General features: G+C 36.7%; 3 protein-coding genes across 5 annotated transcripts in view; 1 reads left to right on the top strand and 2 right to left on the bottom strand.

The window, feature by feature from the left end:
* camk1da (calcium/calmodulin-dependent protein kinase 1Da) overlaps positions 1-9,430 on the bottom strand; it is an 82,837-nt gene extending 73,407 nt beyond the window's left edge. The window contains exon 1 of the mRNA XM_020926482.2: positions 9,222-9,430. Within this exon, the coding sequence (XP_020782141.1) occupies positions 9,222-9,319 (98 nt within the window). The 5' untranslated portion in view covers positions 9,320-9,430. The remainder of the gene's footprint in view (positions 1-9,221) is intronic.
* Positions 9,431-12,383: 2,953 nt separating this feature from the next.
* cdc123 (cell division cycle 123 homolog (S. cerevisiae)) lies at positions 12,384-19,230 on the bottom strand. The gene is made up of 13 exons (XM_020926534.2): positions 19,071-19,230; positions 18,752-18,823; positions 18,617-18,677; positions 18,503-18,535; positions 17,876-17,971; positions 17,691-17,797; positions 16,419-16,470; positions 16,263-16,338; positions 15,741-15,863; positions 15,541-15,569; positions 15,180-15,281; positions 13,357-13,494; positions 12,384-12,915 (listed from the first exon to the last, which is right to left on the bottom strand). The coding sequence occupies exons 1-13, from the start codon at positions 19,142-19,144 to the stop codon at positions 12,844-12,846; spliced, it is 1,035 nt and encodes a 344-aa protein (XP_020782193.1). The 5' UTR covers positions 19,145-19,230; the 3' UTR covers positions 12,384-12,843.
* A 325-nt stretch (positions 19,231-19,555) lies between these two features.
* On the top strand, positions 19,556-22,753 carry nudt5 (nudix (nucleoside diphosphate linked moiety X)-type motif 5). Of its 3 annotated transcripts, none has more exons than XM_020926590.2 (10): positions 19,556-19,641; positions 19,895-19,967; positions 20,428-20,495; positions 20,564-20,616; positions 20,695-20,802; positions 21,299-21,394; positions 21,838-21,939; positions 22,029-22,037; positions 22,265-22,318; positions 22,394-22,753. In XM_020926590.2, the coding sequence occupies exons 2-10, from the start codon at positions 19,911-19,913 to the stop codon at positions 22,501-22,503; spliced, it is 657 nt and encodes a 218-aa protein (XP_020782249.1). In that variant the 5' UTR covers positions 19,556-19,641; positions 19,895-19,910; the 3' UTR covers positions 22,504-22,753. The 3 variants fall into 3 exon arrangements, with proteins under 3 accessions (XP_020782249.1, XP_020782248.1, XP_055009641.1); XM_020926589.2 differs by having other exon boundaries at positions 19,603-19,741; XM_055153666.1 differs by lacking the exon at positions 22,029-22,037 and having other exon boundaries at positions 19,603-19,741.
* Positions 22,754-22,759: the final 6 nt, after the last annotated feature.

Genomic DNA, 22,759 nt, shown 5'->3' with positions numbered 1-22,759 from the left:
CCGCTGAGGTCCACGACTCACCTGACACTCAAAGCTCAGGCCGTTACTGCTGAATTATTGAGAGACAAACACAGACACAAGGTGCACTGTCCCATTAGAGGAGCGAGGAGCACAGGGAACCGGACACCTGCCTGCCCCATAGGATAACACAGAGGAACTACCATAAAAGCACAGACACTGTAGGAGGCAACGAGACTTTAGGGTTAAGTAAGTATTGGAATAAGATAACATATGGTTAGAGGTTGATATTACAGAAATCTTCAAATAGAGCACTGATATTTTAACATTTTTATGATTAATTAATTGAATTGTGATGTTTCAGTTATGTTTTCTAATGCAATAAAATTTTACAAAAACACACACCAAAGTTCTTGTAGACAAACAGTGAAAAAAATGCATAGCACACTCAGATGGTCGATGTCCAAAAGCTTTTTTTTTTTTTTTCAAATAACGTTTTGGCAAAAGGTCTTCGTCAGATCATTTTCTTGCTTTGGACCACACCATATTGTGTTTTTTGCTGAAACATTATTTAAAAATTTTAAAAAAGCTTTTGGACATCGGCCATCTGAGTGTGCTATGCATTTTTTTTTCACATCAGAACTTTGGTGTGTGTTTCTGATTGCAATAACCAAAAAAAAGTTTACACACCTTCTTCATTGATATTTCTGGACTAGAATATAATCAACACTTTAAACACATGGTAAGAAGGGATGGTATCAGTTATCTGCAATATTAGAGAATTTCCCCAGATATCATAACTAATACATCTAGTATTGAAAATTTAGCAAATATTTAGGACTGATATTTTTTCTGCACTGCGCTAGTCTCTGTGTGCTCCAGTGTCATTCCAAGTTTGTCCTCAGTGCATCAGAATTGTGTTTTTGAGTGGAGAAAATTAGTGAAAATATTAATTAATTCATATCCTAGATAAAATTTCATATAGTAATAGGTTAATTTGGAAACATCACTATAACTTGACTATGGGACTATATAGTAGATTTTAAAAGCTTAATATGGGTACCAGCAAAAATCTGCCATAACAGCATGACGAATAGCAGATTTCAGTATCAGCTCCATAAAAATCCGTATCACACCATTCTTATGACAAGGCCCACAAATTGTAAAGTAAAGTTCAAGCTAAGTAACTTCACCCTCCTGTAAACATTATAACACTGACTGAGATTCTGCAAGATCAAAGTCCCCAATTACTCATTCACAATAAAATATACATACAAAGTGGGTTGCTCACGAGCATATCGGTAGGGATACATTTCTACTCTACATGATTTTTTTCCTACATGATTGTTATAATATCATTTATTTGTTCTAATAAATAAGATTTTGACTACATCACAAGCCCATATGGTGTCATGCTATTAAAGTAGTACTACCATTTCCCCCATATGTATATGTCTATACACGGACATGCTCAGACAGGTGAGAGTACAATAATGACTGTATTTTTAGCTCCTTCTGTCAGTTTCCTGATGGAGTTTGATGACAGCACTGAACAGGCTGCATGCATTTGTGTCCATATTAACACAATGCATGGGTTATGTAATTTCTTTGACTTGGTAATAGCATGGGCTGTGTGAGTATTATGGAAACTGAGGATCTATCCAGACTGACACATAGAAACACAGAGTTTGTATGACAGAAAATACCCAGTACACATTTGTACAATAAATAGGCTTGTCATGATAATTACAATATGGGCTTTTCATTCAATATATGAAAGCTAGAACAATATTTTTGGGGGTTTAATATTTACCATGTGTATGTTTTCTTTGAAATAGTGGGAAATTTGTGGTTGTTATTATAAATAAATAACTTCTATGATTATAGATACTAACTAATTACTAAAGATCATGTTTTTTTTTTTATATAGTACATCAAGATTACATTTTTGGGGATAATTCCGCTTTATTGTTTGGTTTCAATATTATCATTTAATATTATCTATATTTACTTCAGCAATATATCGCAATTCAAAAATCGTGACAGGTCTAGTGGTAAAAAATAGACAAGACATGGGAGTGAAATAAATTTATTTGTCTAGGTTTGTCAGGATAATTATTATGTTAACTTCAATTCAACATCAGTCATTCAATAAATCATACATGGAACAATATCTTTTTGGGCTCAGTATTTATCTTTGTAAAAGTGTGGAGATTTGGGGTATTTTTGTGATTAAGTGACTTCTATGGCTAATTATTAATGTTATTTATTTGTGTATATGATAAGGTCCATTTAAAAATGGTTAACCAGGATAATCTTGCATTTCTAATCAGTGGCATAAAGTAGTTTAAATTTTATTGTTTATAGCAGTATATACTTGTACCAATATATTCAAATTTTGTTATCATGACAGAGCTGTCTTGTGCATTATCTTTACAGGAAAAGAGTAGCGCAATAAATTGAGTGTTTACCCACCGTGAATAATGGGACATTGGGGAATAGGAAAATGGTTTATACTAAAATTTCATGCAGGGAAAAGGTTTAATACAATTTTGACATCCCAATGATGATTTAAAAACAATCTAGGAAAAGGTCCAATTTTGTCCTACTTTTTTTCCATCCTAGTTTCAGTATTCAGTATTGCTTTTTGACAGCCCAAGCATGCTCTAAGGTAAATAGTGAATGAATGGGACTGGGTAATTGAAATTTGTACCGGACACTGGCTCGTGCTCGAGGTGCTGTTACCGGAGGCAGCCATGTTGAAAGCACACATTAACTACAACTGAACTGTAAAATCAGCAGAAAAAGTAACAGAGCTGATCACTTTGAGGTGAATAGGACACAAAGAAGGTGAAGAGAAAGTCCAACTTAGACTGCATATCTCCTACCACAGCCAACAATAAAATCCCCTGCCTATTATTGCCTGCCAATCTTTGCCTGCTACCATTGTAATCTACACTAGGATCACTGACATCTCCAGCTAGCAGGCTTAAAGGTGCACTATGTAACTTTTCTTTCGGTGGTAGGGGCACCTGCTTGTCAACATGCAGATGTTATTGCTTGGGGAGTGTGCCTACGTTCCCTCAGCCAGCCAGTTCTCTCAATTCTCATTTCATCAATTTTTTTTCCCAAAATTAGGCCCTATGTTCCCACCTTTCCTTTATCATCAATTTGCATCAGATTCTATCCCCATTTCTCCCAATTTGGTAGTCAATTACACCCAACCTATTATCCAGCAGCAGTTGACTACAGATGTAATGTAGAGTTCATCGTGCAAAGGACCCTAGGTTGAAATTACTCTGAATCATCCCTTTAAATGGTGAGGAGAAAAATCTGTTTGTCGACTGGACAAAAGTTTGTTTGGTTAACAAACTGATTTTTCTCCTCACTATGGATTCTACTTTGACAACTGAGAGATTCTTCACACATCCCTTTAAATGCAATATAAATATAAAACAATTACTTTACTTAGAGTTTAATTTTGCGAAAAATCTAAGAAATGAGGGCGCATATGGCTGAGAGAACATAGGACTGGGAACACAGGGCTTATAATTTTCAAACTTTTCAGTAAAAAAAAAATAAAAATCTTAAAAAGTAAGGAACATAGGTCTATGGGAAAATTGGGCTGAGGGAACATAGGGCTGACCCCATTGTGGACTAGAATGTTCCATGTTTATGGAATTAACATGTAACTATCACATTTAAATAATTACAAGTGTTACATTGCTCAAAAAATACTTTGAAAAACATGCATTCTCTCCTGTATAAAAAGGGTTAGCTCTAAGATATCCGATTGGTAACTATCAATAGATCAATTTAGAAAATAAATAACATTTCAGCTGATAGTAACAGGTGTGTGACCCTTCACCTGAAAAGATACGTAGTCCACCTTTCATTTTCATTGTGTACATCTAAAGTATATTCAGTCTGTCCTGATAGAAGCTGATAACACACATGTTATGGCTCCACAATATAAATTACAGACTGACAGAACATGAAATGTCACAACAATCAATAAAATACAATGTTAAGCCCCCTGTATGTCAGATTCTGTAGTTAATTTATCATTATGAAGAAAACTATATGGTGCGATACACATTTCAGAATGGACCTGGTTTGCTGGGGTAACACAACTGAATTCACTATTGTATCTGCACCACGGAGAAGTCATGTGAGTCAGGTCATGCTTTGTCTAAGTATGTTATCTCATGATCTGACATTTAAAGGCTAATAAATTGTTTACCATCTCCCTCAGTCAGTTATATGGAGCTGAAATGAGTGCTTTTCATAAGAATTATTACTGTCAATAAACTCTTTTAACTGGTTTTAACATGTGGTATTAACTCATGTACAACCAGCCTCATCAGGGGCCACTTGTGGTATTTTAGTATGTGTATGCTAAAATATATACTTTTAAATAGGTCTTTTTTCCTACACTCAATAGATCAGCCTAAACCCCTTCGGTCTGTAGAATAACTTGGCTGTTATGGGTTATTTTTGTGTTATTCATGAATAACTGTAACTTAATTAATTATCGGGCCAATATTCCAGTATCAGTCCGCACACGTCATGACATCTTTAAAAAATCCAATCCTTATTATAAACAATAGTGATCACAAAAATCCCTGGCCCTTGTCTGTTTTGGAGAAGTACTTCCTTTAAAATATATAACTCAGTCTTTCCCAAACTTTTTTTTCTGGGAACCCATATTTTAAAAGTCACAAACCATCGTGACCCAAGTCAATAAACATTATTAGTAAATCACAAAATAACTGTGGATTTGACCATTATTGAACATTAATGAGGATATTTTATTGTTGACTGAGTGATCGTGTCTCTCTGAACAATTAGTACTACTCAAGTTTAAAACAATGAAAAACAGTAACTGAATCAGCAATAAAAGGATCCATAAGTCACCTATTTGGCCATTAAATGTAGCTCATTTCTTTTTCTTTTCAACATTCAACTGAACCAGCAATACTGGAACAAAATAGTCAATAAAACAATTACAAAAAGATTAGAAATTATACAAAACATGTCTTAACATTTCAGTATTTCTAATGAGATAGGTGGCTGTCTGTGTTTCTGTAGCGTGTGCAGGAGAAAAGTGCAACAGCAGATCGGTGTCAGAAATGTGGATTACAGACCTACATGCAGATCGTGACAAGGCGACCCAAAAAAAATCTCTTGCGAACCACCTGAGGGTTGCGACCCAGTCTTTGGGAAACAATGATATAACTTATCTCTCTTGTGTTGGTTAATGTTTCCTTCCTAAACATAAACTACTGATGGCTCATACACTGTAATTGCCATTGCCATTTTAGTGGCACACAACATTATCCACAATGGCCTATTTACACTCTATGACCCTATTAGATATTAAATTACTTACATCAATACAAACATGTCTGGATTTGCTCCGTTATTTCTTTGATTACCACAGCACACACATCGTACTCTATTAGTGCCTATTATAGGAATAGAGCAGTTGGCAGATATTTTTTCGTGTAACAGCTTTTATTGCTATGGAAATTTTCTTTATTATACTTTATTATACAAAGTGCTGCCCTGTAGTAAGTAGTTAGTTAGCTATTGCACATCATATAATTTAGGGGAAATTATCTAAACTGTCACTATATATTACCCATTGGCCATTTGCCGGTTTAGTAGGGCTGCACAATGAGTAGTCAACATAGTCAAACTAAATGTATTTCAATTATCAAATCGCAAAAATATTTGAAAAATCTGCCTTTTTATCATCTTTAATCTTGCGGTACCACTGATTTAGACCACTGCAAACATATTCTGAAATATATGGGATTCTTGTATTAGTTTGTCAGTTCATATTTCCGTATTTTCTTAAATCACAAATTACTGCTTTCATTTAGGAGTTGTAAAATGCACACTCTGAGCAGAATCCAAGTTCCAGCCTATTTTCCAATCTAACTGATGTTGCAATTACAATTTCAATTTCCAAAATCATGCAGCCCTACACTCAAAAACATTGGTATCTGAATCAACCATAGAAAACCCCATACTGGTCAATCTCAAGCATATCAAGACAGCACTATTGCAATGAGAGAATGACTGAATAGTAGGGCTGGGAGTCGCCGAGTCTTTCACGATCATAAAACACAATACATGTATCAGGGTATCTGGGTTTTCACGATATGGTAATACATGTGATAATCCATATATTTCACATGATTCTCTGTGATATATTGCTGTTTTTTAAGAACCAAATGCATTTAAGAAACAATATTTCTCTGTTAAACCACTACTTGTGCAAAGTTAATATGAAATTAATCTAATTTAATCATCAAAAAAGTGAATATGTCAAGTTTATTGCATAAACAAGTTCCCTTCAACTAAATAAGCAGGCAAGCAATGTAGTGCAATTACAGAAAAAAGATGCTAAAAAATACACAAGAAGATACCCCCTGGCCAGGGGTGCTCAATACTTCGATCGCGATTTACCAGTCGATCGCCAAGGTCGTGTGGGTAGTTCGCCGTGTCTCGTCTCGGACTCGCGTTTGGACTCGGTCTTGTCTGTCACTCAAGGTCTGACACTCAACAAGTGCGATCATATTTCATTACGGCCGCTGCTGTTGGCAATAAACTTGTAGTGGGGTGCAGGAGCGTGTGGGGCGTCTCAGTGCAGCCCGCGGAGACTCTACGGCACATCACAAACACACACGCTCCCTATGCACGGCTCGTCTGCAACAGCGTGTGCCCTCGTGTACCAGCGTGCATCACAGGGCAGGTTAAACTTCCTAAACATCCTACCTGTCCATCTGCCTCACGTCAGCAGGCCGCCCCCGGCCTTCTTACGCTCTCGCTCCTTCCTGCGTACAGCGAACACAAGCCCCTCCCACAGTGCGCGCTGATTAGAAGAGCAAGACCAAATGTGAAGCAAAAACGAGACTAAATTTGTGTTACAGTGTTGACACAAAGCAGGCCTACAGCATAGAGCGGATCTACAGAACAGGCCTACTGCGACATTTGGCTGAAGTTCGCCTAACAAAAGTGCACAAATGCATCTGCCACGATGTGCGTTTGGTTTGGTAAACGTGCAGAGGCTGGTAAATAAAGAATGCAACTCCAGTTTGGAACTTTAAAAAACAGGTTTAAAAATCTTCCTTCACTTTTTTCACAGTTTTGTGTAAAGTGCCAGAGGAAGTTCTCTTAAAGAAGGGCTTCTCAAACTGTGGGTGATGGTCCAAAAAAGGGGCACAGAGTGTTTCAGTGCAGTTTGCTTGGCTTTATTAGGTAGATCTTTATGACTTATTCATTTTGTAAGTAGCTCGCATGCTGAAAAAGCGTGAGCACCCCTGCTCTTGGCAATATATATTGATACAGCTATCCATAACAATACTGTAACACCAAATTCAGTCTCACAATTTATATTGACATTTCAATATTTTTGCACACCCTCATCAAATAGGGTGAAAGAGATAAGTGCTTTTATAAAAAAATGTTCTGAGAATCCACTACATCCATCCGACACAATATTACACTCACCTATGATTACTGTAATCCAGTAGCAGCCTGTGAAGTGATTATGTGAGCGTGCATGCACCTTAATGCAAAACGCCAGTCCAAGCACTCATATGGCATGGCTAGAGTGAGATGAGCCTGTAAAAATGATTAGGGGACATAGCAGAGGCTTTTATATTCAACAGAAATATCATTGCTAGGTGAGCTAGGGATAAATGGACAAGAGAAATAAATGGTAGTATGAATGGTATAAGCAAAATAGAGTAGTCTCAATAAAAGGTTCATTTCAGCAGCTACATTATGTTCTCCAGTCACCCATATCCTTGTCTTTCACACAAACCACCTTCACTATACTTCCCCTCCACCTCCTGTTTCCTGGCAGCTCTAATCTCACTCAGCATCCCTCTACCCAGCTATATACAATGCACTGTATACCACTGAATATGTTTTAATAACGCACAATACTTAAACACAGTGGCTCTCATACATCTCACACCAAGTACCATATTCAAGATTTGGTTTTCTGAGCACCACCAGATCTAAATCAAGTATATGCTGGGATGTTTCCAGGTGTAAACTAGGGCTAAACCAGGTCTTAAAAGAGACTGCACCATTATCACTATAGTTCTGAACAATAAACTATCCGAAGGAGGAAAAAAATGAATAAGATTTACTGTAAATTACGCAGATATTGAGGAGCTGTCCAAGTAATACCTGAAGGAGCTTGCATACCATCAGTGGTACAGGTACAGTTTGAGAAACACTGCTTTAAGATAATGTGAACCAGTACAAAACTCTGCTATGTTCTACTGTACAGAAGCATCATAGCCTTTAAATGTATATAATTCTTTTGTATTATATTTTTACTCGACAATATTGTAGATTTAAGTATAGCTTTTGATTTTTAATAGTTATTTCTTATTTTTCATTGCATTTCTTTGCTCCTGCATTGCAATATGGGAACTTTTCCATTGTGGGAAAATACTCATTCTGTAACGTAACTATTCTTATAGAAAACAAAACGAAAACCAGTACACCATTCTAGGACAAGCCCCAGCAAACATCCACCTGCGACTGTTTGAACTATTCCCATGAATCTGGCAGGACATGACTTTGTTGCTCTTTCGTCTCTCATCAGGGGGCATAACAAACACCCACAATCTCTCTAAAGCCAAAAATATTGTCAGAGATTTTCACACACCCAACATACTCCTTCTGATTGCTGCTGTAGGTCGCTCAGACACGCTCCAACAGACATAATTAAGAAAATCACATGCAGTCTATAATGGTTCACTGTTATGATGTGCATAACTTAATGAGGTTCAATTTGGGCACGAGTATTTGTAACAGTATTAAAAAAACATATGAAATGCATAGGAATGTAAATGCCTGTGACTTCTTAAACTTGGAGTAACCTCTTTCCTTTAATTCAAATAATAAGTAGCAACATTATATGAATAATACAGAATAAGAGCTGTGTACTCTGGCAATACTACAAAATATCACACTGACCTTAAGTTATTTCACTATATGCAATCTAAATCTACAAAATCAGCACGCCAGAGTAAAGCACAGCAAATTAGATAATAAAAGCTGGACATGTGTTGGGTCATTTGATAAGGAGCATTTTAAAAAGGAGCTACGGTGATGGGGACACCACATCTGACACCTTTATACACGCTCAAGTCCGCAGTCCCGTGCACGCACTGAACCATGCGGTAATTGTGATAGTGTAGAGCCAGAAGTTGCAGCCAGTGCGTACTCACGTGCCCAGGACTTCTTTAAAATCAAATATCTTCTTTATGTCGTCGACTTGTTTCTTCCACGTCTCCCCTCTACCGATATCTCCGTTCTCCCGAGCCATGGCGCGAGGAGGCGGCGGAGGAAGGTGAAGGGATGCCGGTGAGAGAGCGCAAGGGCACCAGCGGTAGACACACACACACACAAGCGCGCAGACAGACAGGAGCGGTGTGTGTCCGTGAATGAACAGCGGAGGAGTGGAGGAGAGCCGCAGCAGCACCACGAGAAGCTCCTCCCGCGGTTACAGCCACGCTCTCCCGCCTCTCTCCTTTCTGGCACGCCCCCAGGTACCTCCACTGCGTAAATGCCATCAAAATTACGCACAGAAATATGGTTGGTTCCTGTCAGGGTTGTTTTACCAAATGTCAAATTTGCATGTGACTAAGTCAGAATTAATTAATTTAGTTGTGTTTTTGTCCGCAGACGCTGCATAAATAGCTGCAATATGTTTTATTAAGTTACTCCTTAATAAAATCCCTGTAAAAAAGCTTGCTATTACCTGTCAGTCTTAATGCTAACACAAATAGCCTAATAAAAATAGGAATTCAGAACAATTAGCTATTTCACAACCCGGACAAATAGGGTTAACCTAAAACAATCACTTTTTACATTTTCAAGTTGTATCCCTTAGAAAATGTATTTATATTGCCCCACAATATGAACAGCATTAATTTGTTAGTCAAGAAAACTCCACTTAAGCTGTAACTACAAACTAAAAAATTAATAATTGAGAATTGATGATGAATGATTGTTATGTTTAGCTAGTTTATTTTGAAAGGCAATCCATGGACTTCCCTCTTCACTTTGTATGCAGCAACTTAACCAAGACCTGCTGCCACCTGCGCTACAACCAACACAGTTAATTGGCGCTAGTTGGTTTGCCTTGATTTCTCATTGTTTCACGTAATTGAGAACGGGCTTAATTTATTTACCACATTAAGCCCTTGACTTTGCACATTTACCAGGTAGATCAATGTGACAAGCGTTTAAGCTCCTCGCTGCTGTTGTCCGGACAGAGGTGTGGACAGTCTATCCCTGTTTGGGACGAGGCGACCGTAAATTCGCACTGCGCCACGGCGATGACAACAGAGGGGACAGGCTTCAGAGGTGACCCGGAGCAGAGGCATGTGTTCCAGGTTTAAAGGCCGCATAACCCCTGGATTATACCGGAACAGCTGCGTTGAAAGGCCAGGACAGAGCAATGGAAAAGCCCTTGAAAACATAGCCATAAACAAAACATAAACCTGCATGGGTAGAAAGTGTGCAGGATATACACGATTAAAATGTCTCAAATTGTGGTAGACGATGGGATAATAGACGAATTCCAACTTTTCTTGTTTACAATTTCTAAAATCGCAGCCTACTGGTCCAAGAAAATGCATTTTAATTATCTATATGTTATCCTTTTATATGGTCTCCCCACCACCTTACACTACACATATGGATTATTCATAACATTATCATAAAATAAGGGGGGAAACAATATAGTGTCATGTTTATGTTGTTTTCCAATATTTTTCCACTGCAGTCTTTGTGAGCACAATTCTGGCATACCTATAACCTAACCTGCTGTGAGCACGTAATCTCTACAAGCCTCATTTCCACATTTTAGCACTGCCTTCCCCTTTCCCTATCTCCTCTATTAGTCCCAGACATTGAGGTAAAGGAGAGATAGTGTAGTGCACGTCTGTTGCAGCCTGAAAAACTCATGAGTATTCTGTCTGCAAACTACTGCAGGGAAACTCCACTCCATTTCTCTCCCTCACTCCCTCCTCTCCCCTATCCGCTCCCTCTATGCCTGAGTCAGCACATTTGACCTACCGCTTATAAAGATGATTAAAAAGAGAGAGGGGGTGGAAAAAGAGAGAGAGAGAGACACACACACAAACACACACACACAGAAAGAGAGAGAGAGAGAGAAAGCAGAGCAAAGCAAAGCAAGCCATAAAATTACATCTGAAGGTCAATTTAGGTGTTGGATTTGCAGGGTGTTGGTAAAGTCTTTGTTGAGAGCAGAGTGACAGGTGGAGGAGGTGGAGCCAAAATAAAGAAGATATTATAAAATATTATGACCTTGTAAATGCATTTAAACATTATTGTTTTGTTATTATGGTCAAAAGGCAACAGAGCAAAGAGGACAAGCTGATAATTTGTTAAGGGGATAATTTCTGTATCAAGATCATAAGATAAGTGTTAAGGGCATGCATAATGGAAAACATAGCAGAGGCAAATGTGTTTAAAATGTATATTGTAAAAAATATAATAAATGATAATTAAATTATCAAGTATATTTTTAATTAAGAATTACTACTGTTATTGAAAAAAATAGTAATAGTAGTGTGTAAATGCAACAGCTTGATTTAGGAATTTAAATGCATTTAGATGCTACTCAGGTGAAAGTACTGCAAGTAAATAAATAGACTTTAATGGTAAAATACAAGTACAATGTATGGTGTGACAGCGCTATCTCATATGGGTGATTTCTTCAAAGTTATGTTGTGTCTTACACAACATACTTTGATTACTTACATAATGGTCTGGGAATTGAAACAGGAAACCAATTTGTGAAGTACAGAATGATTTGCGATGCGATCATATAGCTAATTACTGCTGAACTGCGCTGAATTTTCCTCTGGCATTATTTGTTGAAGCCATTACAGCACATGGATCATACTGTCCCCAAACTACTTTGAGTTTTTATTGCCCATAACAGAAAATTGCAGTCTGCAAACTGTATTGCCTTTCAATATTTGATAACCTTCAGCTTGCATTTAGCTTTTTATGACACATGGGTCACTGTAGGATGCCTTATCCAGGTCTGAAAGATGAAGGCCCAAACATCATTTTGTAATTTCAAAATAGTATTTAATATTCAGCAGTGCCTCGAAGTGACTTGTTTAGGTTTTTTCCATTTGCTTCATTTCAAAGTGGGAGCCATAACTTCCCCCAACACAGCGGTTCCTTCCATCCCTCCATAATTGCTCTCTCGCTCTACTGAAAGGAAGAAAAATATAAAGTAATAAAGAGCAATGCCATTTAGCTCCTAGCCTAATGAGAAGTGTTACGCAAAGGCACAATCAATTTCTAATGTGCTAGTTTACAGCCCCCGACAGAAAGGCAGCAGTCGATACAGGCACAGCAAGTTTAATAATCAGTCTACAGTCTACAGTGTTGCATTATGGGAAAATAAGACCGCAGCTCGAAGAGCAATGAGTATGTCAGAACCACTCGGAGGAAATTGGTAGAGAAAGATGGGGTAGCACTGAGGCTCTTGAAATATTAACAAGATTTGTGGTAAGTAAGGAAGTCAAAAACATGGATCAATTACAGTAGTTGGGATTTGCAGTTTTGATTTAGACTTAGTTACAAAATAATAAGAAGATAGTAAAAAAGAAAGTAATTTTACAGTTAAGGGGACTGACATCAACAAACTCATAGAAAAGGCAATGAACAAAAAACAAATGTTCCAATAGAAATTACATGATGTGATACACTAAACTAACACAAGAGTAGTTCGATAAATAGTAGATCTTGCATTAGCATATTATGGGGCATATGGGTGAAGTTAATATTAGATGAGATTTTGATTCAATGTGGTGCACTCTCGTCTTGAGCACTCTCGTCTTCCTCGTCCTCTGACTCTTCCTGTTGGCTTTTTGTCTGCAGAGAAACATGAAACAAGTCAACAGGTGTGTCACTACTTTTGGTGAATATATTTTGGCAAATAAAAGCCCTGCTTGTTTCTGTGGAGTTGTTATTGCTTCACTTGGTTGGAATGTTCCACAGTATGGCATTAAGTATTCATCTCCATAAGCAGGTGAAACCACCAGGGCTGACCTGAGAATTGACCCCACTGACAGTAAGAATGCATGTATTTCAAGGGATGTTTGAGCCGTAAACACAATAGTAAATACATAAATACTAGATAAATTCAATGCCTTATTGTTGAACATTTCAGGCAAAGTGATAACATCTCCATGGAAACAAGCAGGTGGCAGACAATCTGGCAGAAAAGATGCATAATGAACATTTAAGCACAAGCCAGATTTTTGTAAGTCAACTGAAAAGACAATTATGTTTAGGTTGCAAATTGATTTTTACCAGTTTAAGGAAGTCGATGAGTTTGTATGCGTCTTCTCCAGTTGAGAGGTCCACAAAGTCCCGAGGGATCCTGTAGCTGAGACAGGGGCTGGGCTGAACTGTCACTTCACTGGTGGTGTACCGAAAAGCAGGGCCCTCCTTCAGATACAACACAGTAAACTTACACATAGATTTTGGTGCTTATAAAATCTTTGACACCAACAAATGTATTTGCCTTTCCAAAGAGAGAACTAAACTTGACCAAAAGAACCATAATTTAACCAAAACAACCAAAACAAAATAACAATGGGGAAAATCAGGTCTAAACTAGTTTTAAACCTGACTAAGATAAGATAAACCTTTATTTGTCCCACAATTAGGCAATTATAGTGTTGCAACACAAAGATCAAGAACAGCAAGAAAATGCAATTAAAAGCAATGTAATTGTAATTAATTAGACTATAAAGATTTAGAACATACAAAAACACAACACTGTTTATACTTTAATATTATATTATTTGTACAATAAGTGGTTATTAACTACGGATTATCTACCATACAGCATATATACAGATTAAACAGTTAAAGGTTGTATGGAGGATTTTTTTTTGTTTCAAGTTGTCAATGATAGCATTATAGAGGTGCAGTAGCCTTGTAATTATGATGACCAAAAAAAAGAGAATAAAAATTCATCAACTCTGGACGTGGTGGGGCCAGCTAAACATTTGCCAATAGATAACGACACTGCCTCGTTATCTGTTAGCTGACAGGCTGTCAATCAATCTCCCTACGTTTCTAGCGTAACTGACTTGCCTGCGCGCCGCCGGTACGTGGTTTACGTACGCCTGTCACGCAGTCCACAGACGCAAGATGCACAGACGCTGTTTACTCCACCAACGCAACAGTTCTTAGCGGCTTTTTTTTACCTATATCTTCCTCGCAGTTAGCACAAAGTTTGTTGCAATGGCAGACAAGAATCCAGGAGCAGTTAGCCGCAAAAGAAAGTCCGTTTTTGAGATCGCTGAAAGAAGAAGACAAGGGGAAAAGCAGCGAAGCCAAACTAAGGTGATTCTTATAGATTCATTCCAGCGATGGCGCGACTGAAGCAGACGCAGGGTCTAAAGACTGACGCATTGGTCGCCAAAATTACTCCTGGACAGGTCACTTCTGCTTATTATGAAAACGTACTTTATTTCCAAGAGCTAGACAAACGTTTTTCAGGACACGAAAGCGATATCCTATGTCTGAAAACGTAATTTTCAAGGCAAAGAAAGAGTCCGCTTGCTGCTGCGTGTTGTAGCTAGTTCATTCGCACAGAATCTCCGCGCAACCTTCTCTGCACCCCTTTCCTGCTCCTGTCCCCGCTGCCCGTTCCGCTCTTCCCCCTGCTCCTCACTTCTCCGGGCACGGAATCTCCGCGCACCGCTCCCCTCTCCTCTCTCCTCTCCCTGCTCTGCTCCGCTCTTCTCCCTGCTCCTCACTTCTCGTCCGCAAACGAAATGTCCGCACACCCGCTCCCCCCGCTCCTCACTTCTCCGCCTTGCCTAACCAACACTGTAGTTAGTTGTTTACAAGTCATGTGCAGCGCACCGGCTGTAAACAAACCTGTTTCTGGCGTAAAGAGGAGGGAGCTGTAGGGGAGGGGGGGTGGTTTCACGCATGCGCAACATTTGAAAAAGGACAAACAGTCGCTGGATTTCTCGTTCCTTGGAAAATCCTCTATATAACCTTTAAATAAAAGAGCACTAAAAAATATACTTCCTAAACTATAAAAAATAAATAAATAAAAACACATACCATGAGCTCAACATCATCTGATTAGTAAGATTTTAAACATTGCAAACCTGCTGCTGTGTAATTTCTCCAGAGGACAGCTCGTCCCAGGTGAACAGGAGTGAGTCGGTCACTTCACCAAATGGGTTAAAGTCAATGAGCCACACTCGCCCCTGCAAATAACAAATATTATTCATACATATAATTACTAATTCCAAAAACATAAAAAATTTGATTGAATTTTTTTGTCTTTTTTTTTTTTTTTTGCCTGATGAAGGTCTAGTGCTAAAATCTTTTTCCAAATTGAATGTTTTTACCACTATCAAAATTCAAAATTGTGGCACTTGCCTACATGCAGTAAAAGCTTTGTTTTTTTTCATACAGTTGGGATTTTCAGGACTAAGACTAAAATTTTAATGAAAAAGGACTTACCTGGCTGTCTCTGTAGGCGTCAAAAACAACTGTAACACAGCACAGCAAATAGTCCTTAGCATGTATATGACACATACACTCTATCAGTAATGTATTGCGCAATGTAAGCTACAGCTGAAAAAAACAACACATAATGTTCTCTGGCAAGCTCAATAATTCAGTCCTCATACACAGTTGTTAATAATGTTGGAGTTACTCACAGTCCTCGTCTAAGAAATTGTATTGAATATTTTTCCTGAAGAAGTCCTCAATGGCATGAGTGATGAGGTCCTCCTGCTTTAGGATGTGGTGGTAAAATTGAGTGTAGTCTCGCTGGGAAATGGCTGTTAAAAACAAGTAACAGATATAAGTCACAAATAACATCATAGAAGGGATGTTACAAATCTGAGTGTTAATATTATTTTGTGTAGAGGAATTATAACTTAAAGATTTTTCAACATTGTTAACATCATGAGCAAAGAGCAGTGAAATCCTACTTCACTTTTATTCAGAGTGTCATAAATTAGACCCTATGAAAACACATTTTATTATTTACCTTTTGAATATTTAGCTGGAGGACGGGACTATTGTACATGAACTACAAAGAACTCAGCCCACCAAGCCATGTTTTTGAAATGAGGACCATATTTCTTTGAATAAAGCTAAAAATTACATTATGACTAGCCATTATAAAACATACTCTTCAGATCATAACTGAAATGTAATACAGGTGCAATGCTTACCAATGAGTTTATTCTCTTTGACAAAGCAGCGAAACTCTCCTCCAGGAATCAGCTCGCTCCACTTCCTGAGGACAAGCTAAGGACAACAGTAAATCAGATCAGTAAGGACAGAACACACAGCTCAATCATCTGCTCCATTCATAAAACTTTAGGCACCTCATAGCTGATGACAGGATTTGGAGAGTCCTCGTCGCTGCACTGGAGAAAACTATAAAGACAACAGCGAAAGTGGTAACAAACATCTATGACTTACAATAATTATGAATCTCAGTTTGAATAAACGGTATGTTATAGGAGTATAGCTTGTATGTAGGCCTGGCACGATATTTACTATATCAACAACATATTGTTCAATATATCAAAGTTGGTTCAATATTTTGTTTGTGTTTGTGTGTGTGTGTATTTTATTTTTTTTTATTTTTTTACAATAGTGAGAAAGTGTCTGCTATTTTTTATGTAATACGGAAAGATCTGAGCTGTAGATGGATGAAAAAGTAACTGCCGGGACTAATTATTGCTTCATTCTGCCATTTATTTGTTCAGCTCAGGCCTTTAAATGATACTGTATATTTAAATTTAAATTGGTTTACTAGGATCATACAGCTTTATGACACTGGCATAAAGTTGTTTCAATATGGACATTTATGGTAATATTTCTCTGTAGCAATATCTTGTGTTCGTTATCATGACAGGCCTATGTGTATGCATTATAATTACATTTTGGGCCACATTACTAAAAACATGTGGATCAGGTTGGCTCATAGTGGCAGCAGCTTAAGATGTTTAGATTCACCTGATATAAGCAATGTATGTTTAATGTTTAATGATAAATAAAAAGTTTAGCCTTTTATTTCTAACAGTTATACGATATACATATGTGTGTGTGTGTGTGTGTGTGTGTGTGTGTGTGTATATATATATATATATATATATATATATATATTTTTTATTTTTTTGTATGAATTTAGTTTCAATCGTGTTCATATTTTTTGGACAAATTAAAATGTAAAGTATAGGTATGATTTGGAAGAATGTGAAAACTACAAACAAAGAGCTTGTACACAGTTTGGTGGAAACTCACTGTAAAACATAACGGAACACAGTGCACATCCAAACTTAACATGTCTAAACTAAATCTAGTAAAAGTAGATGCACTGTAGTCGCGGTGGAATCAAATTACTTTCCATCTCATAAACATTTGCAGAGAGCTGTGCGGTGCAATAAATCATAGAGGGTCAAATGACTGTAATTCTGAGCACAAAGTCTGGAGCATAAATTCAGGTCTCAGAGCTGTCTGCAAAATGCCTGTTGTTATTTTTTCACGGCAAAGTCCAATCAGTGCCTCCTGCCAAAACCTGGTTATTTTTGATATTGGCTGTCATCAGAAAGTTGAATTGATGTGTGGGTGTATTGCAGAGATGGGCTTACGGTTGAGTGAGGTCGTGGGTGATGAAGTCTGAACTTTTAAACAGAAGAAAAATGTCGCTGAGGCTACTGCACTGAAGAGAGCTATTCAAGGCAATCCAGTTAGCATCCTGAACATGACAGATAAAATGTGTTTAGTTTACTTTATTTAGATCATTTTTACATCATAGAAAAAAACATCTTTGTACCCGTGGAGAGCTCCAGTTAAGTTTAGGAAACACACTTCCGCCCAGAGCATTTATTGACTCCAACACTTTAGCGGTGAATTCTGGGAACTCAGGAGCCTATAATAAACAAAGAAACCCATTTTAGCCTTTTTTAAATGTATGTATTCATGACTTGATGGTATATTTACAATGTAAAATTAATGTTATTACCTTCATTATTGTAAATTGTTTAAATTATGCAGCAAATGTCATATAACTTGTTAAATAATATGTTTTATTTAGGTTTGTCAGAAGAGATTGCATGCTGATTTGAATAGGATACAATAGGGACTTTAGTTATGAACTTATTTTTGCAGGTTAGTGAAGTTTCACTGGCTAATTTGTATTTTATAATGATAGTTTGTAATATATCATATAGACTGTAGAATATGTATTTCTTTTTACATAAGCTAACTAAATAAGCTTTGGCCTATATGCAAAAATCTGCTCTGTCCAAGTTTATTCATTTTATTTATTCAAAGTTCATATTTTTCAAGAACGCTAAAGGTTGCTCATAGATTTGAATTTGCTCTGTAGTAAACTAACACAGCTCCTTTTGCATTTTGCAGTTCAAACTTTCAATTTCTTTCCTTATTTTGTTTTACTTACAGTAACTGTAGTTGTTGTTTCATCGTCTGACCACTAGAGAGAAGCAAAGACGAGGTATATATTAATAAAACATTTTAAGAACAGAATAACACTAATTGAGTTTTCACTGTTTACCTGGACGTCTTCTTCTGTGTCTAAATCACTGTTAATATTTATCTGCTCTGGGTTATTATCACTAAAGGGCAAAACATTACAGAGGTTTAAAATGAGTTTAACTTTTAATAAAACAATTTAGTATTTTCTTCTTACCTTCCAGACACTACCAATGTACCATCGTCTAGTAAGTAATCTATTACATTTTGAGGCAGTGGGAGGATCAGACTGCACGTTGAGAGACAAAAGATTAAAATAAATAAAGTTTATTAACAAGTAATACCAAAATCAACGTTTAGGCATAAATGACTACTGAGGTCAAGATGAAAAATCAACTGGTTCATTCATGGTTTGAGTGCCAGTGATGCTAGACAACATTGGATGCTAATCTACATTAACAGACCACCCAGGTGTCTTTTACCCACGTGAATGCAGTATTGTTTTTATCACAATATGTACGTTTAAAGGCACTTACCTTTTAATTGTATGTTTCTTAAATAATGGATACCAGACCGAAAATTGACAGTTGACAACTTGCTCCTTCTTCATGCTGCAATATCCTGTTACGGAAGTGTGTCCGATGGGAAAATAGTACCCCACAGTCGCGGAAAATTAGCTGATAATAATAATAATAATAATTTGTTACATAGTATTTTCTTAAAGAATAACACGTGCAACTGAGCTTTAAATAACACTAGTAATATTATAAATTAATATTATGAAGAAGCATAGATCCATGATTTTAGTCAAGAAAACACGGAAGATTTTTTCTAACGTACCACTAGGTGTGACCAAAGAATTACAAAGATCGTTTATGGTTAAACATAATTATTTTTTACCAGGTATTGTATGTTAATTGTGACTGTATAGCTGCCTATATTATCGGTATTTTATTAATTCTTAACAAGTTTTTAATCATTAATCTATTAATAGACTATGAAAACTATTTGATTTGTGTTTTTCCAAGAGGAAACCAGAGATCAGAGTGGATAGCTTTGCATCCACTTAATATCTTTGCCTCAACTTACACTGCGCTGGACTTTCACGTGAGTTAAATTTTGTTTTCCCAAATGTAAATATTTCTAAAATCTTCCGTAAAACACCAGTGTGAGTTTTATTAAACGGATATCTGTAGCTTGAGATGATGTAAGTATTTGAAATCTAATTTTGATTTAGTAAATAATGCTCTCCACTCACCAGTCGAGCATCTTAATGTTAAAAAATGAACTAACCAAATACCCCTCGTGAAAATGTCTTTTTGAGTACTTGCTAATTTTATCTTTCTATTTTTCACGTCAGGGATTCTATTGCAAAAATGAGTAACGGAGAACAACCCAAGGTGACCACTGAACCCCATGTAGTCAAGGAAGAGGTGGGTCAAAACACATGAATTAGTCTAATAAAGTATATTCATGATCATGATTTACTAGGGATGTAACAATAATCAAAATATCGTGATATCCTATCTCCAAAAGTCTCACAATAATATCATGAGCCGTCGCAGTATTTCAAATTATCTCTTTGCTTAAATTCTTTGTTATGGTGCAGCAATAGCTAAAAGAAAACTGTGAAAACTACATAGACCATGATCCTTTGCTCTGTTTCAGTTCAATCCACATGCTGAAATAACTGTTATAAGCACTTTTAAATCTTAGTTGTTTGGATTATGATGAGAGAAAAGTTGCATACTCACAATTTTGTATTATTATTTTTTGCCTCCTCAAAATATCGCAGTAAATATTGTATCGTGAGATGGATATCTTGAGAATATTGTATCGAAAGGGTTGGATATGGTTACATCCTTATGATTTACCTTGCTTTTGATATTTTAGGTAATAGCATCGGGAAAATGGGTGAAGCTGGAAAAGACCACTTATGTTGACCCAGTTGGTAACACTAGGTACAGTATATCTCTAATATAAACACTACCAAATCTTTACCTTTTTAATAGCATGTTCTATCCAACAGAATATGGGAGACTGTGAAACGGACCACTAGGCAACTAGGCACACAAGCAGATGGTAGGATTCTTACTAGTAGTATTTACAATAGCATATTTTCTTTCACCATGATGCAGTGTTGAATTGGCTCTCATGCAGGTGTTGGGATCATTGCTTTGTTGAAGAGGACTCTCCACAAAGACTGTGTTGTGATGGTGAAGCAGTTTCGTCCTCCTATGGGATCATACTCACTGGAATTTCCTGCTGGTCAGTACCACCCACTTATCCACTAGTGCACTAAATTAATATTTTCCTTCTTCACCACTACCAACACTTAAAGTTTAAAGACAAAAGAGATGGGAGTGCATCAATGGGTCCTTGTAGTAAAAAGTAAAAAAAAAAAATAATAAATCAAATGTAAATAATATTACAATGCTATAATAAGCCTCTCGAGCAGATGTTCTTTTTAGGGAGCATCACTAGAGAGAATCATGTGAGGCCAGAACACAATAGACAATTGAACAATCAGTTCTATACTAATTAGTTAGAAAATATGGGTACCTCAGCTCTGTCATGGTAATTTTGATTCATATGTAACTTTTTCACCATATATTATTAAAAGGCAATTTTGGCAACAAAATAGGAGCAATGATGGCTTTGTTATTGAAAGCAAATGCTAGAGAGAATGTTTGACTTTATGTGTAACACTGAAGTCTGCATATGTTATCAGTACATGCCAGTAATTTTAACTTTTTTTGTACAGGGCTAATTGATGAGGGAGAGACTGCTGAGGTGGCTGCTCTCAGGGAACTGAAGGAAGAAACTGGCTACAAAGGAGAAGTTGTGGGAGTCACCCCAGGTAAAATGAACTGTATATTGTCTACAATTTGATTAGACATTACTGGTTATCTGTTATAGTAGTTAAGACTTTATTGTTAAATTGAAGAGAAAATATAGCTATGCACAGAACAGAATAGCCATTATGATGCAATAGAAAATTTAAAAAACTGTCTCACGCACAATTATTCAAATAGTCACAACGGTGTAATACAAACTATATTTAAAAAAAACACCATTATTTTAAAGTTTATACTATGGTAGAGTAAATTACCAAACCGAAAACATTTTACACACGCTTTTGGTTATTTCTGATACAAATGCAATAGTATTGTGTAAATATGTATACAGGTTATATTGACTCCTAACCCCATTGTGTGACTTTATCAGTATCAACAATCAGAGTACATCCAATACCTTATAATGCTAAATGAGTTTGTGATGCTGATTGTGATGTCATTGCAGTGACATGTCTGGACCCTGGACTGTCCAACTGCACCACTCAGATAGTCATGGTAAACATCAATGGAGATGACCCTGAGAATATTCACCCAACTCAACAGCTAGGTTAGTAACCAAAATAGTCACCACATCTTTTAAAAATTGACTAAACTATTGACTAATCGGATTTGTTTGTGTTTCTTGCTCTTCTGCAGGTGAAGGAGGTATGCAGTATTTTGTTTCTTTACTGTTAGCAAAGTTAGAGGTTAGGGTTAGTTCTACAAAATTTGCTACACAAATGCAAAAAAAACCCCAAAAAACATTACACTAATTCACCTGATGATACTCGAAATATTGTTAACTAAATATTGATTGATTTCAAAAAGTTTAATTTATTATAAAATGTGTACTCCCTGTATATTGTTGTTTTTTTATGTCTCATCTTTTTCAGAGTTTGTGGAAGTTATACTCTTACCTCTTGATGAATTTCAAGGCAAAATAGATGGTAATGGAGTAATTTAGCTACATATAGGCCACACAACAATTTTTTTATTAATAACATCTGTTTTGTTTTCTCTAGAGCTGATGAAGAAGGACAAAATCATAGTAGATGCAAAAGTATACATCTATGCCATGGGGATGGTACAGGCTTTCTTCAAACCAAGGGAGCTTCCTGTTCTCAAGCCGTAATGCATTGAAACTATGTTGTATATTTCAGGCTTGAGGTCTTTCTGTTACAGATGACAGAACAGAATGTGATGTTATATCTAAAAGTTTAGCCATGCAAAGGGTTTGCTAGGACCACATTTCAAAAACTCAGTATCATTAGAAAACAATTTGTTAAATAGGACCATTTACAGTGCAAGATTTCACCATTAAGTCGAAGTTCCAGATTCATGCTTTTGCAATGAATACAATTTGACAAGCACTTGGTATGAAACAGTGC

Source organism: Boleophthalmus pectinirostris, unplaced genomic scaffold, assembly GCF_026225935.1.
Source record: "Boleophthalmus pectinirostris isolate CB_2022bp ecotype Guang Dong unplaced genomic scaffold, ASM2622593v1 HiC_scaffold_18, whole genome shotgun sequence".
In the NCBI taxonomy this organism is placed as follows: domain Eukaryota; kingdom Metazoa; phylum Chordata; class Actinopteri; order Gobiiformes; family Gobiidae; genus Boleophthalmus; species Boleophthalmus pectinirostris.
Note: the sequence above shows the minus strand (reverse complement) of the source record. Positions and strands in the feature narration are given on the sequence as shown.

Bases quoted from the DNA above. Each gene is read 5' to 3' on its own strand.
- nudt5 (XM_020926589.2), top strand. The intron at 20,496-20,563 runs GTACAGTATATC...TCTATCCAACAG, and splicing joins GACCCAGTTGGTAACACTAG to AATATGGGAGACTGTGAAAC. The intron at 20,803-21,298 runs GTCAGTACCACC...TTTTTTGTACAG, and splicing joins CTCACTGGAATTTCCTGCTG to GGCTAATTGATGAGGGAGAG.
- cdc123 (XM_020926534.2), bottom strand. From the start codon at position 19,144: ATGAAGAAGGAGCAAGTTGTCAACTGTCAATTTTCGGTCTGGTATCCA. The intron at 16,339-16,418 runs GTGCCTAAAGTT...TGTTGTCCTTAG, and splicing joins ATCCTGTCATCAGCTATGAG to CTTGTCCTCAGGAAGTGGAG. The intron at 13,495-15,179 runs GTTTGCAATGTT...TTGTATCTGAAG, and splicing joins GAGAAATTACACAGCAGCAG to GAGGGCCCTGCTTTTCGGTA.